At 43.6% G+C, this 14,416-nt stretch overlaps 1 protein-coding gene across 1 annotated transcript in view; it reads left to right on the top strand.

The window, feature by feature from the left end:
* LATS2 (large tumor suppressor kinase 2) overlaps nucleotides 1–7,398 on the top strand; it is a 48,693-nt gene extending 41,295 nt beyond the window's left edge. The window contains exons 5-8 of the mRNA XM_063394656.1: nucleotides 1,313–1,895; nucleotides 2,518–2,700; nucleotides 3,896–4,002; nucleotides 4,732–7,398. Coding sequence (XP_063250726.1) covers nucleotides 1,313–1,895; nucleotides 2,518–2,700; nucleotides 3,896–4,002; nucleotides 4,732–5,226 — 1,368 coding nt within the window. The 3' untranslated portion in view covers nucleotides 5,227–7,398. The remainder of the gene's footprint in view (nucleotides 1–1,312; nucleotides 1,896–2,517; nucleotides 2,701–3,895; nucleotides 4,003–4,731) is intronic.
* Nucleotides 7,399–14,416: the final 7,018 nt, after the last annotated feature.

Genomic DNA, 14,416 nt, shown 5'->3' with positions numbered 1-14,416 from the left:
TCATACAGATATAATTTTTATACCGTGGGGATCTCATTGCATAGTCTGGCTGCCCACATTCATCTTTAGATACCTAGACTACAGATGTGAAATTAAGTCAGCCTAAGCAGCAGCCCTGTGGGTGTATGCTTGAGTTTCCAGCCTGCTGATCAGGAGGCTGCTTCAGCCCCTTCCACCCTCCCAATGGCCCCTCCTCACCAGGCACTGATCTTTCTCTCAAAAGTAGATCAGTTGATGCCAATTAATTCAGGATTTTGGAACTGGGATGTGCAAAAAGAAAAGAACATGCTGCAGGAAGTGTGTTGTCAGAGGAGCCTGGGGATCAGCCTAGGGGTTTCTGCTGGTAGAGGCCACCAGTGGCTCTCAGCAGAGGGCCAGACACTGAAGTTGGCAGAGTTGGCACTCTGCAGGCTCTGTCTTGAAAGGTGAGAAAAATCTGATTGGATCCTGCTGCTTCTCTCTTTTCCAGGAGGTTTCTCCCCACAGCCCTGTGTAATGTTACTTGCAGTTCCTGGGAGGCTCTCAGGAGACAGGAGGTGGACAAGACAGCTGTTCTACAGCTTGGGTGCAGAGGGAAAATAATACATTTAGGAGGGAAATAGCACCAGGGTTTGGGCTGCAGTGGGTGAGGAGAGACCAGACCTGAGGATTTTATGTACATATTTTGGGAGGGGAAAAAGACAAGTTTATAGTACAAGTGTTCAGGAGATCTGAAACCCTTGAGAGTGGAGGCTGTACATGGCAGAGGAAGAAATGCATATTCTGAAGAGGGTTCCAAGGCACTTGGGAATGTGTAGGTCAAACCAACCTCTTAATTACAACACAAAACCAAACAAACAGGTAGTAACTGTTAATGTGAGTTCACTGGGGAGCCATTCATGAGCAAAGTGAACTGCTGCACATAGGTTTAAGTTTCAGTTTAAATTAAGCTGGGCTTAAGTGCAAATACATATAGTGGAGTGCAGTGGCAAAGTGCACATTTGAAAGTTGTAAACCAAATCCCATGGTCAGGTTTGTTATGTGGTATTCTCCTCTCTGACAATATTGCCCCATGCCTTCTTGTGCAGCCAAAAGAGACAGGCATACCAATCTCAGATATTGCAAATTCAGGCAACAAGTTTGGGCACAGTGAGTTTGCCCTTTTTCCAGAAATACTTCAACTGACAGACAAGAGAGTATATCCCTCATGAATACATCCTTTCTGGTTCTTGGTTAATTTTTCTAAGGAATATGTTTTGGGAATGCTCATTTATTTTTCTCTTGCTATGAATATAACAGTACTAGCTCTTGTGGTTTGCTTTCCTTTGTAAAGGCAGGCCTCTGTGAAGCAGAACAGGAACAAATGAGGAAAATTCTCTACCAGAAGGAGTCCAACTACAACAGACTTAAAAGGGCCAAAATGGACAAATCTATGTTTGTGAAAATCAAGACCCTGGGTATTGGTGCATTTGGAGAAGTGTGCCTGGCCTGCAAAGTGGACACACATGCCCTGTATGCCATGAAGACTCTGCGAAAGAAAGATGTGCTCAACCGGAATCAGGTGGCTCACGTCAAAGCAGAGAGGGACATACTCGCTGAGGCAGACAACGAGTGGGTGGTTAAACTCTATTATTCCTTCCAAGACAAAGACAATCTGTACTTTGTGATGGACTACATCCCCGGTGGGGATATGATGAGCCTGCTGATTCGGATGGAGGTCTTCCCAGAGCGTCTGGCTAGATTTTATATCGCAGAGCTCACGTTGGCCATAGAGAGTGTGCACAAAATGGGATTTATTCATCGAGACATCAAGCCTGATAACATTCTGATAGACCTCGATGGGCATATCAAACTGACTGACTTTGGACTGTGTACTGGATTCAGGTGGACTCACAATTCAAAATACTATCAGAAAGGTAATATTTTTACCCTTTTTCTAGGATGGTATTATATTACTTGTTTTGAAACAAGCACCTACTTTTGGCAGAAACACGAGATCAGGAAACTGGACAAACAGTCAATGGCAATGTAATGTGTCTGTCTCTCTCTGACTCACTTAATTAGCTTGTTTCCAGTTCTTTTGTTTCCAATACTGTTCAAAACCCTGTCAGTAATGTGGCTGTCCACTGCAGCAGCAGCAGTTTTTCAGTTTATACTTGTTTGAAGGGTCTCTTTTGGTGGCAGAATGGTTTAATCACAGATTTGTAGTAGTCCATGTGCCTCCTGTGTGTGCTGTTGAGTACTGGTGTCTGTGGGCAAAAAGGTCATAAACAATTGGTGTCGCTAACTTAAGTATACTCCATAGTTCTGTGTCGTCCATGTGGAACTATACTTCCTTGTGCTGAGGCAGAGACATTTTGTTGGACATTTTGTATGAAAAAAAAGTTGTGAATGGGAGGGCATAAAAAATACCTTGGGTTTAAAGTTTAAACTCTCTTCACTGAGAGTCAGAGATGGCTCTGGATCTGGGTAAATACTTCTCTCTTCGTGTGCCAAGTTTGATGATTATGCATGTGAACTTTCTCTCCCATTTGAAAGGGAGCCATATCAGACAAGACAGCATGGAGCCCAGTGATCTTTGGGATGATGTGTCCAACTGTCGATGTGGAGATAGGCTGAAGACATTGGAACAAAGAGCTAAGAAGCAGCACCAGAGATGTCTGGCCCACTCATTAGTTGGAACCCCTAATTACATTGCTCCTGAAGTCCTGCTTCGTAAAGGTAGGTAAACCCGTATTTTTCTCCCATTTCTTTTTTGGTTTTTTGTCCTTGAATAAGCTTGCTGCTTTGGAAGATTGTCATTCTGAAGCCCACAAACACTTAGCTCAGATTAAGGAAAACTCCTCATGCTCCAGTGTTTAGCATCACTTCACTGACACTTGGGGTGGCTGTATTTTGTGTGTGTGATGTCCACACTCTGAGGCCTTTGGGTGAGGCTGCTAAGAAATGTGTTGGATAATTTTAACAGTGATATTTGTCAAGTATAAACCAGATTATTTGTGCTCATGGAGTATAACTCTGACCCCTGTCAAGTTTACACAGACCAGTGGGTAGCCAGCTGATAGTTCTGGATCACAGATTCAGATGGGCTGCTTAAGTATGGACGATGTAAACTTGTGGAAATATGTCCTCAACATTCGCAGCTGGAACTGGTGGAATCCAACAGAAAGTTTTCCACTATTTACTCTGGACACCCTGCATTCAAAAGATTAGCTTGAGGAATTTGGACATTACTTGGGGACTAACCATGCAGAACTGACATGGCCACTGCAGTACAGAGATCAGGTGTTCAGAGTTGTCTGCAACCTGGATCCTAAGTCTAATCTTCTTGAACAGAGATTTCACACTGGATCCTACATCATCTGATGACACAAATTCCATTGAAGTCAGTGTTTAAGTAATTTTTTTTTCAGATCTTAAACATATACCTTATTGTTCTTCTCACAGCAATTAAGTGATTAAAGTTGTTCCTTTGCTTGAAACTTGCTCAGAAAGTCATCCGTGGCTTTCTTCTGCCTGTAGAGCCAGGCTGTGTCTTTCAGCCGCTTTTCAAATTCGTGGAGTCACTTCCACTGAACCTAGGGTGGACATCAGTTGCTAAACATTTTTGTTATTCTTTGAGGTCCAGTTTGTGCTGCATAGCTGTGGGACTAGGCACAAAAAAACCCTCCTTCCTTCTTACTTATGACAGTTGCATGACTCGCTTTTGTTGAGAATTTATTCAGAAAGGTTCAAGGACAACAGGATTAGATCTTTACTAAGAGCAGGAGAATTTAGGTCAGCAAGCAGAAGTCACAAGCCTTTTGTCTGAGAAAAGGCAGATGTTTGTGCTGTATGTTTTAATACTTACTTGCAAATAGCTCTTTAAGACATTCTCCTTGGCTAGTGGAGGTCAACCTTTTGACTTGCCTTTCAGGATACACTCAGCTCTGTGACTGGTGGAGTGTTGGTGTGATCCTCTTTGAGATGTTAGTGGGACAGCCTCCTTTCCTGGCTCCTACACCCACAGAAACCCAGCTGAAGGTAAGTTGAAGCAAAGCTCCAGTCTGTGGTAACAAAATTTTAACCCTTCCCTTTTCTTCCATGTACAGACCTATTCCCCTTTCTTTTGCTAGAGAAAGGAGTAATGGTTTAAAAAGCCTGATTTTAAATAGTTCTGTGCAAGCACATATCCTTTGCCAGTAAATGAAGACACTGAATGCCAGACTAGAACTGACTTGTCCAGCTGCAGAGATAGATATTGGTTTTGTGAGTCTTCTCAGCAGAGTTGTGATTTCTCAAGCACAAGTTCATCCATTTGAATTCCTTAGGGTGCCTATTAGTACCTGATCTGGCAGTGACAATTGTACTTTGCATTACAAGTGTTTTTAACAATTAGAAAGGATCTGTCTCACGACCACATTTCCTAGTTACATTTTGGAGACTAAGAGAAGTAATTCCTTGAAGTCATTTCACAAAATCATGTGTAAACTGAGCATGTTCTCAAATGTGTCTACAGGAATATTCAAGAAGGAATTCGCCTTTTTTAAAAATGGAATTGTTCCTTTTGTGTGCTAGCCAACAATGGTTGTCTGGTTCATTACACTAATTACTAACAGGAAATGCAGTCTAAAGTAATTGGGTTCTTGAAGCTGTGAGCTGTGCACACTGTGAGGTGACTCCTTACCTGTGCAATTCTGTGCAGTTCGTGTTGGCCATTGGAAGAGTTTTGTTTCCAGATCAGAAGTTCCTTAATACCTTTGTTACCTGCAGGTCATAAATTGGGAAAGCACACTGCACATTCCCTCACAGATCAAGCTGAGCCCTGAGGCAACTGATCTGATCACAAAGCTCTGCTGTGCTGCTGAGGACAGGCTTGGAAGAAATGGAGCAGATGATATTAAAGCCCATTCTTTCTTTCACTCTATGGACTTCTCCACCGATATCCGTAGGCAGCCAGCTCCCTATGTTCCAAAGATCAGCCATCCAATGGACACTTCAAATTTTGATCCAGTTGAAGAAGAAAGTCCTTGGAATGATGCTAGTGGTGACAGCACCAGGACCTGGGATCCACTAGCCTCTTCCAACAGCAAACACACAGAACATGCTTTTTATGAGTTTACTTTCCGAAGATTCTTTGATGACAATGGGTATCCATTTAGGTATCCCAAACCTTCTGGAATGGAAGTTTGCCAGTCTGAGAAGTCTGATGTAGAAGACAAAGGTGTGGTGGATCAGACTGGAGCTTGTCAGCCTGTATATGTGTAAATTATTGTATAGAGTACTCCAGATAAGACTAATCTCAAATCCAATAGGGCCTCTACCTGATCCTTTAGGAGCTGATCCTGCAGCACTTGTTTAGGTGTACCTTCAGCTGAGGCTGGAAGCATCTTGAGGAGTAAAAGAAGCTTGTTGCAGGGCCAGGTCCTAAAGATGGCACTCTTGAAAGTTCAGGTCAGTTCTACTGTAAATAACTTTGTTGATAATTACACTTGAAATCCTGGTCTTCACCAAAATCTGCAAGGCCAGCAGTCTTTCATTTCTAGGCCTGTTTTTATTTGAGGTCAGCACCCCCCTTACTCAGATTAACACTTACAGACTTCTGCAACTTGTCAGCATTATTTTTTAAATGAATAAAGAGCACTTATATTTTGTTTATAGCAGGGGTTTTTTTCCTACTAAATTATAGGGATTAACTTTGACAAATCATGCTGCTGTTCTTCTTTTATACATTTTTATTTTATCCATAGCACTTACTTCACATTTAGGAAGATGCATAAAGCTGAAGAACATGTGATGAAAGGTCTCTGTGCAATAATGTAAGAAAGAAAAAAAAAAGAAAAATGAGAAAAAGAAAACTGCTCTCTAATTTTCTAAATTTACTGATGCCATTGTATTCACACCGTGATTTTTGTTTATTATGTGTATTTTCCACATTTCAAAATTGTGACATAACCTTAAAGCTGCTTTATTTCCTTCTGCTTATTGGAGTGTATTAGAAAGTGTGAGCAAGTGGCAACTTGGGTGTGATTTCATTGTCTAGTGTGTGAAGAATGTTGCATGAGCAGTGTTTTTCTATTTGAAATGGCCTTTTCTTGCCATTCACAGGCAGGTCCTGTGGATTCATTTTTCTAAAGGTCTAAAATTAGACCATTTTAAACCGCGTGTTGATAATGTATTGTGTGGATGGTTTCCTCTTATGATTGTACCCAATATTAATTTTGTAAAACAGATTGCAAAGGTTATAGCTGAGTAGTGATGTTGTGGTCTGATGTAATAGATGGTTTTAGCAAGCACATGTCACGGGCACACGTTTCCCCACCAAGGATCAGCAGCCAGAACATAACAACGGAGCAGATTTGTGGGGAGAGCCTGGATGGCTCGGGCAGGGAGCAGCACAGAGGCCGTGGCTGGGAGCAGCACAGAGGCCGTGGCTGGGAGCAGCACAGAGGCCGTGGCTCCAGCTGGCAGAGGCAGCACAGCATCCAGACCAGAGCGTCTCCCAACACGGGGCTCCCATAACGTGTCGAGGCCACGGGTGCAGCGAGGCTGAGGCTGGGTGCCTGCAGCTCCACGGACACCAGTGGAACCTGGAGGTACGTGGCTTTCCAGACATCAGACCCCACATGTAACAGGCTGTGTATCCATTTAGGACCCTAGTGTTTTAGGCTGACATTGGAAAATGTTGGCATTGTTGGCAGGTCATTCTGTCCCGTTGTCTAGAGGTTAAAATGTTGCTGTGATGGAGCACAATAGGCCTTCATTTCTGTCAAATTATAGGCATACTTTGAAATATCAGTTCTTAACTATGTTAAAATATGCTTTTTTTTGTACGTATAAGTGAGAATTATTCAAGATGTTATCAGAATACTAAAGATAATTAAGCCATACATATTTGCATATATATTATATATAACTAAATAAGTAAACACACACAAAAATCCATAATTCAGATTAGTGTAACAGTCCTATTTAAAGTGATTGACCTAATAACATTTGAGGAAAACACTCCTTTAATGTGTTTTACTTTATTTTATTTTTAAATCTGGAGCTTCATTATTTTTTCCATATATTATTCCACATATTATTCCTTAATGTTTTAGCATATCCTATCCTATCCATTGTTTAGATATCTAAGCAACAACATATGAATTCATCAGCCTAAACTAAACAAAAATGATTGTGTATTTGTTTACATTTGTATGAAAGGAATGTTCTGAGGTATGCAGTGCTTGTGTTGTGACAGTTCATGTAAGATTCAGTATTACTGCTTTTTTATATAGTAATGCCAATTTTTTTGTTATTTACATCTATCTGACATTCTTTCATGTGGTAGGTTCTTTCTCAGGAACTCAATTTAACTGTTATTTATTGATATATCGTTGCCTTTGAAAGCTTCTACTGGCAGAATTTATTAAAAATCGGAATCAAAATCTACAATGTGTTGTGTGTTATTTGATGCTCCTTTAAAGGCAGAAGTATTAGTGGGTTTCTTTTTGTAATGTTATTGATGGGGTTGAGCTACAAACATAGATCCAAATCTCACCTCTCCTGCAGCATTTGATGTGGAATCTGCAGCCAGGTACCTTCAGACAATTCCTTCTGTCCTCATGGCCCTTAGGAATAAGGAGCAGGATTCCGGGTAAGACTTGGTGTGAAGTGACCAGGCCAGTGGATGGAATAGGTGTGGAATGGAATAAATAAACCTGAACATTGTCACTTCCAGTGCAGTGGTGCTGCTGCCAGGGCAGCCACAACCCTGGCTTGCCCCCTCGGGCTGTTGCCCCTGATTCATTTCTAAAATGTCAATAATCCACCTGCACATAGAGAATCTCTGCAACTAAGCAAAACAAGAGAAACCAGCCCAGAAGGAAACAGGTGCTTCCACCATTACTGGTTCAAAATCTGTGCTGCAGGGAACAGAAGCCAACTCCCCTTTCACCTAAAGAAGAACTGATTTGAAAAACTGATCTTTCAAGTTTATCAGGCACTGTCTGTAGAAGCCTCTTGTCCTTTGCAAACATTTTAGAAGTAAACAAGAACTTGGGAGTAAATCCTATGAAATTTGGACAGGTAAACCTTGTGCCATCCTGAGGCTGGCTCTAGTTCTTGTTTCTGCTGAACTTCCTGAAAATCAAGTATCTTCTTTTCAAAGGTTATAAAAACTCAGGGTTGGTATTAAAATATCTCTACCTCAAAACCAAAACAAAGCAAACAAATGAAAAAAAACCCAGATAACTTTATAGAAAAGCAGAGGGCTGCCAGGAACAGAAAGAAGCCTCTGCAAACCTTTCATACCTTTGCTCCTCAGTGGGGCAAGATTTGCTGAGCAGGAGCAATTCTTAAGAAGCAAATTATTCCTAGCTGGATGCAAAAGAACTGGCAGTGGAAGTTATAACCAGGTGCCTAGCTTGAGCAATATGAAAGCTAAATGAGGGAGAGAAGCATTTGACTTTTAAATGGCAATGGAAGAATGAGGCTGTACAGGAAGCAGGCGATAGCCTGGAACTGGATGGAAAATTGGTCTCACGAGCACAAGAAAATTCTTTTCCCTGTAATTTTTGAGGTATGAAATAACTGCCTTAAAAGCTTTTCTAGAGAAACTGCAACAAGAAGAGGAATTTAGAACATATAATTTGGTACTATCCCAAAATGCAGAAACATTGCCAGAAAATGGCAACTGTTACTATATTTATTATTGGAATTAAAAATAATAAATCTTTCCCACAGGAAATAATCTTAGGAATAGATAATGTAGAAATAGCAACCATTAAAACACACACACTCACCCCCCAAAAAAAGTGTAAAAATGTTTTTCCTGGCAGAGAAATCTGCTGCAGCAAAGAACATGGAAACTGTGCCTACTTCGTGTTTCTGTTCTGAGCAGTGAATGAACAGTGGGTAGCTTTTAGTAAAAATGGAGTCCTGGGTTCCATCTTACCAAAACTGAGGATCTGATCCATAAATCTGGGGTCACTTTCTGCAAATGCAACAGTAGCTCCAGGCCTTGCAGAAGAAACTGGAGCCTGGTGACATGGACAACAGAAATTTGAACAGACTGACGGATTCACTGACTTGCAGCGCTCATGATTTTGAAAATGCCTTTACTTCAGGGCTGTGAGGTGAAAAATACCTGTAACAGCATCTATTATTTTTAAATGTGTGACGAAAATGGGGCTTTGTGAAGCAGGCCTTGGATGATCTTGTGTTTATCAAACTTCAGTGGGACTCAAAAAATATAACTAAGGCACACCCCATCTCATCCCCATGACCCAAGAAAGCCCCAGGTACTTCGCTGTTGTAAGAAGTGGGGAAATTGAATGTCCAAATGGGCCAAGGGAGACAGCTGATCCTGTTAGGCTGTGAGTGGCAGCCAGGAAAAAGACTTTAAAGATAGTCCAGCCTTGCTGCAGCATGCTGGGGTTACCCCAGGGGGGTGAATGTGCTGGGGAGAACATTCTTGGCACCTTCTGCTGGTCTCGCCCTTGTTGGGAGCACAGCAGCCTTCCCAGGGAGTCCTGCTGGGCAGGAGGGAGCCTGCATGTGTCCTCAGGTGAGCCAGGCCTGCAGCTTTGGGTGCTGCTGTGCAGGGAAGGGAGGCTGCATTGCTGCCCCCCTCCCACACCGCCTCCGTCCCTGGGCTCCTTCAGAGCAACGCAGAGCAACAGCCTCACCCCAGTGCTGCTGGTGTGCCCAGCCAAGTGCCACAAAGTGTAGCCACAGATGGAAAGCTTCTCCCCTAAACTCCTGGCTGTTCCTATGAAGGCCAAATCAACTGTCCCACTAATATGCTTGTCATAGAGCTTTTTTTTTTTTTTTTTTTCTCCTGCTTTTATGCTGTTGGGCAGCTGTGGGTGAGGTTTTTTTCCTTTCTTTTTTCGGGCAACAGTTGGCTGCACAATTCTGCTCCTTTCCAAAGGGAGCTCTGGTAGCTTTCTGTGTCCAGAGGGGAAGCTGAGCTGGAAAGAAGAGGGATCTGCAGGTCGCTCTAACATGGCAAAGCTAGACCCACTAAAGTAGGTTATCTTTAGTAATGCAAAGTCTGAAAACGAAATCACCACTCCTGAGGGCAGCTTCTCCTCAGCCTCTCGTGGTGGCCCCATGCTCTGATGCATTGCTGTGTCTTCTTGACAGCTGCTTTCCATAGCATTGGTCATTCTTGGCCTCAACAGCAGCAGTAAGCTCAGCTCAGCAACTGCCTGTGGCTTTTACTGGTCTGATGCCAATTTCAAAGTTAATTTCACTAAAAAGAGACCTGATCGTGCTCAACAGTACAGCCAGCAAAAAGGGAAGGAGGGAACACACATTTACCTTTTATGTGGCTAACTTTGCTACTGGGACCTTGGCACAAGGACAAAAGTGTGCATTGGCACGTTCTTAAGAAAGGCTCAGCTGTCCAGTAGTTCACAGGTATGTTCTCCAGCTATTTATATGTTTGGGTTTGCCTCAACATTGGAGGATGGGTAAGAGGTTTTTAAATTTGGTTTTCTAGGCATGAAATCCAACAGGTAAGAAAGGTTAAAGTTCAGCTTCAAAAGCACCTGTGTAGAGTGTGGTTTACCCTGATGTTGTGACAGAACTCCAACAAAAGAAAGGTTTTTTTAATAGGAGGAACTCACTTAGGTGGAAACCAGGAAGACTGCAGATACCCAGGCAACCAGGAACTGACAGGAAGAGCAGTAGGTATCAAGGCTGGCTTTACAGCTGGATCTGCATTGGCTGGGGCCAGGGATGAACAGACAACAGAAGCACAGAAATGCCACAGTTGGCAGAGACTTCACGAGATCTGCAGTCCAACCTCTGACTCACCATGGGCTACAGCCTGCACTGGGACTGGCCAGCCAGACTTTTGTCCAGGAAAAGCCTCCAGAGATGACACATCCCCAGCACAAGGGCCTGAGGCTGAGTGGAACAGAAGATGGCTGTCACCAACCAGATCTGCTGGTCTCCAAGCCCTTGGGAGCCTGGCTGTGGGCGTTTTGTGGTTGCTCTTTCTTGGCATTGTGGCCCTGCACCACATATCACCACTGAGGTACCATAGCTGTAGGGATGTATGGTCAGATGGTGTCCAGCCAAAAGATCCTGAAAGAAAGTATGGCTAAAGGGCTGCGTGGAGGATTCTGAAGCTGTTGAGGTGTTGGGACACAGACCACCCTGGCTGTTCCCCAGCCTTTGCCCACCGCTGAGCGGAGCCGTGCATGGAACCCAACTCTCACAGCCCATTTCAGAAAATGTGCATCCTCACAGCCAGAGGTGAATGAGGTGACTGCCACTGATCAGGCACCTTTTCACAGGCAGAAGTGCCAGATAAACGTCAGAGCACTGACAGGAATGATGATGATCTGCTGCAAATCTGGTGGGTCACCCTTGGCATGTCACCAAGGGGAGTAATAATGCCTTTTTTTCTATATCCATCTTCTCAATGTGTGCCTTGTCCCTGCTATGCAGAGGAACTATAACACTGACACATGTCAGTGCTCTGCCCTCCAAATGCTTAATTCTGAAAGAATTATCTAAATAAAAGTATCTCCCAGAAAAAAGTTGTCTTTCCGTTCCCAGAGATTGGCTGGGGACAGGCTGTCACCCTCAGGGAACTCTATTTGTGTTGCTGAAGACTAAATTGCTGGGCAGAAGGAGGCGAGTTCAAATCCATAGTGGGTTTTCTTCCCCCAAAGAAAATACTTCACTTAGGAAAATATTGGTTTGACAAAATGGAAATATTTTGGGAGAATTTAGCAGTGCATTTACAATCATATATCTAAAACATGGTAAAAATATTTTGTTTCCAAAGAAATCAAACCAAAAAAATGTAATAAAAAAGGCCAAGGGCTTATATTTTATATTTAACACACTATATTCAGAATTGCAAACATTAAAATGAACTGCTGTGACTATGTCATTTTGAAGTTTCCAGAATAGATTTTGGAAATACAATTTCATGGAAATTTCCAACTGTGCATTCCAATTTAGGCCTGAAGGATTGTTTTTAACATTCAATTTCCCACATAGCAGGACCTGCCAACTTAAACTAGCTCTAAAAATAACAAAAGAGGTCAAACAAATCCAACTAATATCTGAAATTAAAATGAACTTAATTGACAGCCACATCCCGCATGTAGCTCTGATGTTATCCATCTTCTTGCCCTCTTCTGAAGTTTATCCATATTCCAGCCAGGGCTAGGAATGGGAATCACAGCCGGAGGGGTTCTGAGGATGTGATGGTCCGAGCCAGTGCCTGCAGTGCGTCGGTGGAGGGTGTCACACGCCGGGGCAGAGCAGGAGCACACAGAGCAGCACCCTCAGCCTGAGTGGGCTGGCCAAGCTGCTGGGGCTGCTCCACACAGCCCGCTCCCGAGGGCGAGCCCATGGCTGGGAAGCGGCTCTTTGTGAAGGGCCAGAGCGGGACAAGCAAAGGTGACTCACCCCGGCTTGTAGCTGAGGCAGTGACACTGCTGCACACACAGTTTGCTTTAGCTTATTGAAATGCTGTGGTTTGCTGGTTTGCAAATGTTCTTTTCTACTATGGTTAAGGCAGGGGAACAGTGGTGGCTGGAATTGGTGTCCCAAGTGGCTGCATGCTTGCAGCAATGCAGGAACGTCTTGTTATTGCTGTTTTCAAAATGAACCGTAGCCCAGATGTGCTTGGCAGCTTTCCCAGTGGAAGGTAAAGAGTAGTGCAGATGACAAGGTGTAGTGATGTGGAAGCATTTCAGGGCTGGCAGGTTTAAGGCCTTTAACCTGAGCCCAGGGTAGATGAGCAGCAGGGAGCGTGGTGCAAGGGCAGGAATTGTTACACCTGCTGTGGCAGCAGCGCCGCAGCGAGCAGTCACCACTCCTAAAGCCAAGTGGTACTCAAGCAGTTGTGCCCATACTAGTGGCACTAGTGGACTAATGTCCCATCCCCTAGGGATGCTTTTCTGTCCCCAGTAGTTGGGACAGCCTGACACAGGGCCAGTGAGTAGTAAGCAGCACAGACTGTCATGCCCCAGGAGATTGGTCATCTTGCTGCTGCAGAAGGACACATCTGGGGGACATGGAGCCAGCCAGGGTGCCAAGACTGTGTCTCTATTGTCACAGCTAAGCATGGAACATCAGGTGCCTCACAGGTGCCAGGCTAAGAGTGGCATGTGATGCCCACAGGAAAAAATATTCTGGGGTGCCTCCATATTTCATGTCCCCATAAACTGGTGCTGTTTGATAGAGGGGTCTCCTGGTGTTCTTTGACTGAACTCAAATTCTGCATAGCAATCAAGACCAACCCTTGCCTTATGTAGCTGCCTAGCCAAAGCCAATTCCTAGCAGCCTTGCACTTGGTCTTGGTAGTTAATGCAGTCACGACCTTGAAGCCTGTAACTCAAAGTCACAGCAAAATGAGGAACCTCAAGCAGGTTGGAGGCAACTGGAGGCAGCCTGCGGAGCAGCTGTGATGGCGGCGCCTCTCTCTGCAGTGCTTTACTCTTGTGTTTGGTTTCTATTAAATTCAACCCACTTCAAGATCTCCTTCACAGGGTGAGAAACCTGGCGGCAAGCTGCAAAAACTCTAATTGCTCAGTGTGGCAATAGCTTGGAGGGTTTTATAACAGCTGGCTCAAGAATCAACTGATTTAATACATGGTTTTCCCAAAGCAGAGTAAATTGCTTCCAGCACATTCCTGCTTTGGTTCCTGTAAGACACCTTGAGATGACCTTATGCTGCCTGCTCTGAGTTCAGCACAGGAGGTTGGACCTGCAGGACCACTTCCAGCCTCGGGACTCTGGGATTTTGGGCCAAGGATGGCAAGGAGCTTCTGGAGGCTCCCCTGGCCAGAAGGTGGAAGCCTCAGCAGCAGGGAAAAAAAAAAAAAAGAAAAAGAAAAAGAAAAAGAAAAAGAAAAAAAAAAAAAAAAAAAGGAACCAATTAATAAGATGGAAAGTGGTTTATCTGGAAGAAAAACTTTTCTAGCAGATGAGTAGCAGTTGGGAAAAACTTTAACCATGAAGCATTGCTGTGAGTAGCAAGAAGAAGAAAACTCTTCAGTGGGTTTAGGAGTCACTTTGTGGTAAGGACAAGTCACAGTGTGGCACAGACAGCAACTGGACAACCCCAGTGACAGCAGCTGGAACTCAGGGGGCAGGGAGGAAGCTTTACAAAACAGATTGCAGATCTCTGGTTCTGTCTGCTCTTTTCTGATACATTGAAATTCACTTTTCAGCTCAATGACTGACTTAAATTAAATGATTAACATCTTCACTTTTACAGAAAGCATCCTCATCCCTTTATTATGAATTTAAATGTTACTTTGCATTTTCTGAGTGTCAACATGCATAATCAGGCTTGACTTCCTTTTGAGAAATATCAATAAAATAACAGCTTCTGCTGTCAGGCTCTGGCACAATTCCCAGTCATTGAGCTACTTGAAACAACATTTGTCATTGCTAAAAACCATTTCTGAAAATAACACGAACTGCGCCGTAGAAG

The sequence above is a fragment of the Prinia subflava genome, chromosome 3 (genome assembly GCF_021018805.1).
Source record: "Prinia subflava isolate CZ2003 ecotype Zambia chromosome 3, Cam_Psub_1.2, whole genome shotgun sequence".
Classification (NCBI taxonomy): Eukaryota; Metazoa; Chordata; class Aves; order Passeriformes; family Cisticolidae; genus Prinia; species Prinia subflava.
Note: the sequence above shows the minus strand (reverse complement) of the source record. Positions and strands in the feature narration are given on the sequence as shown.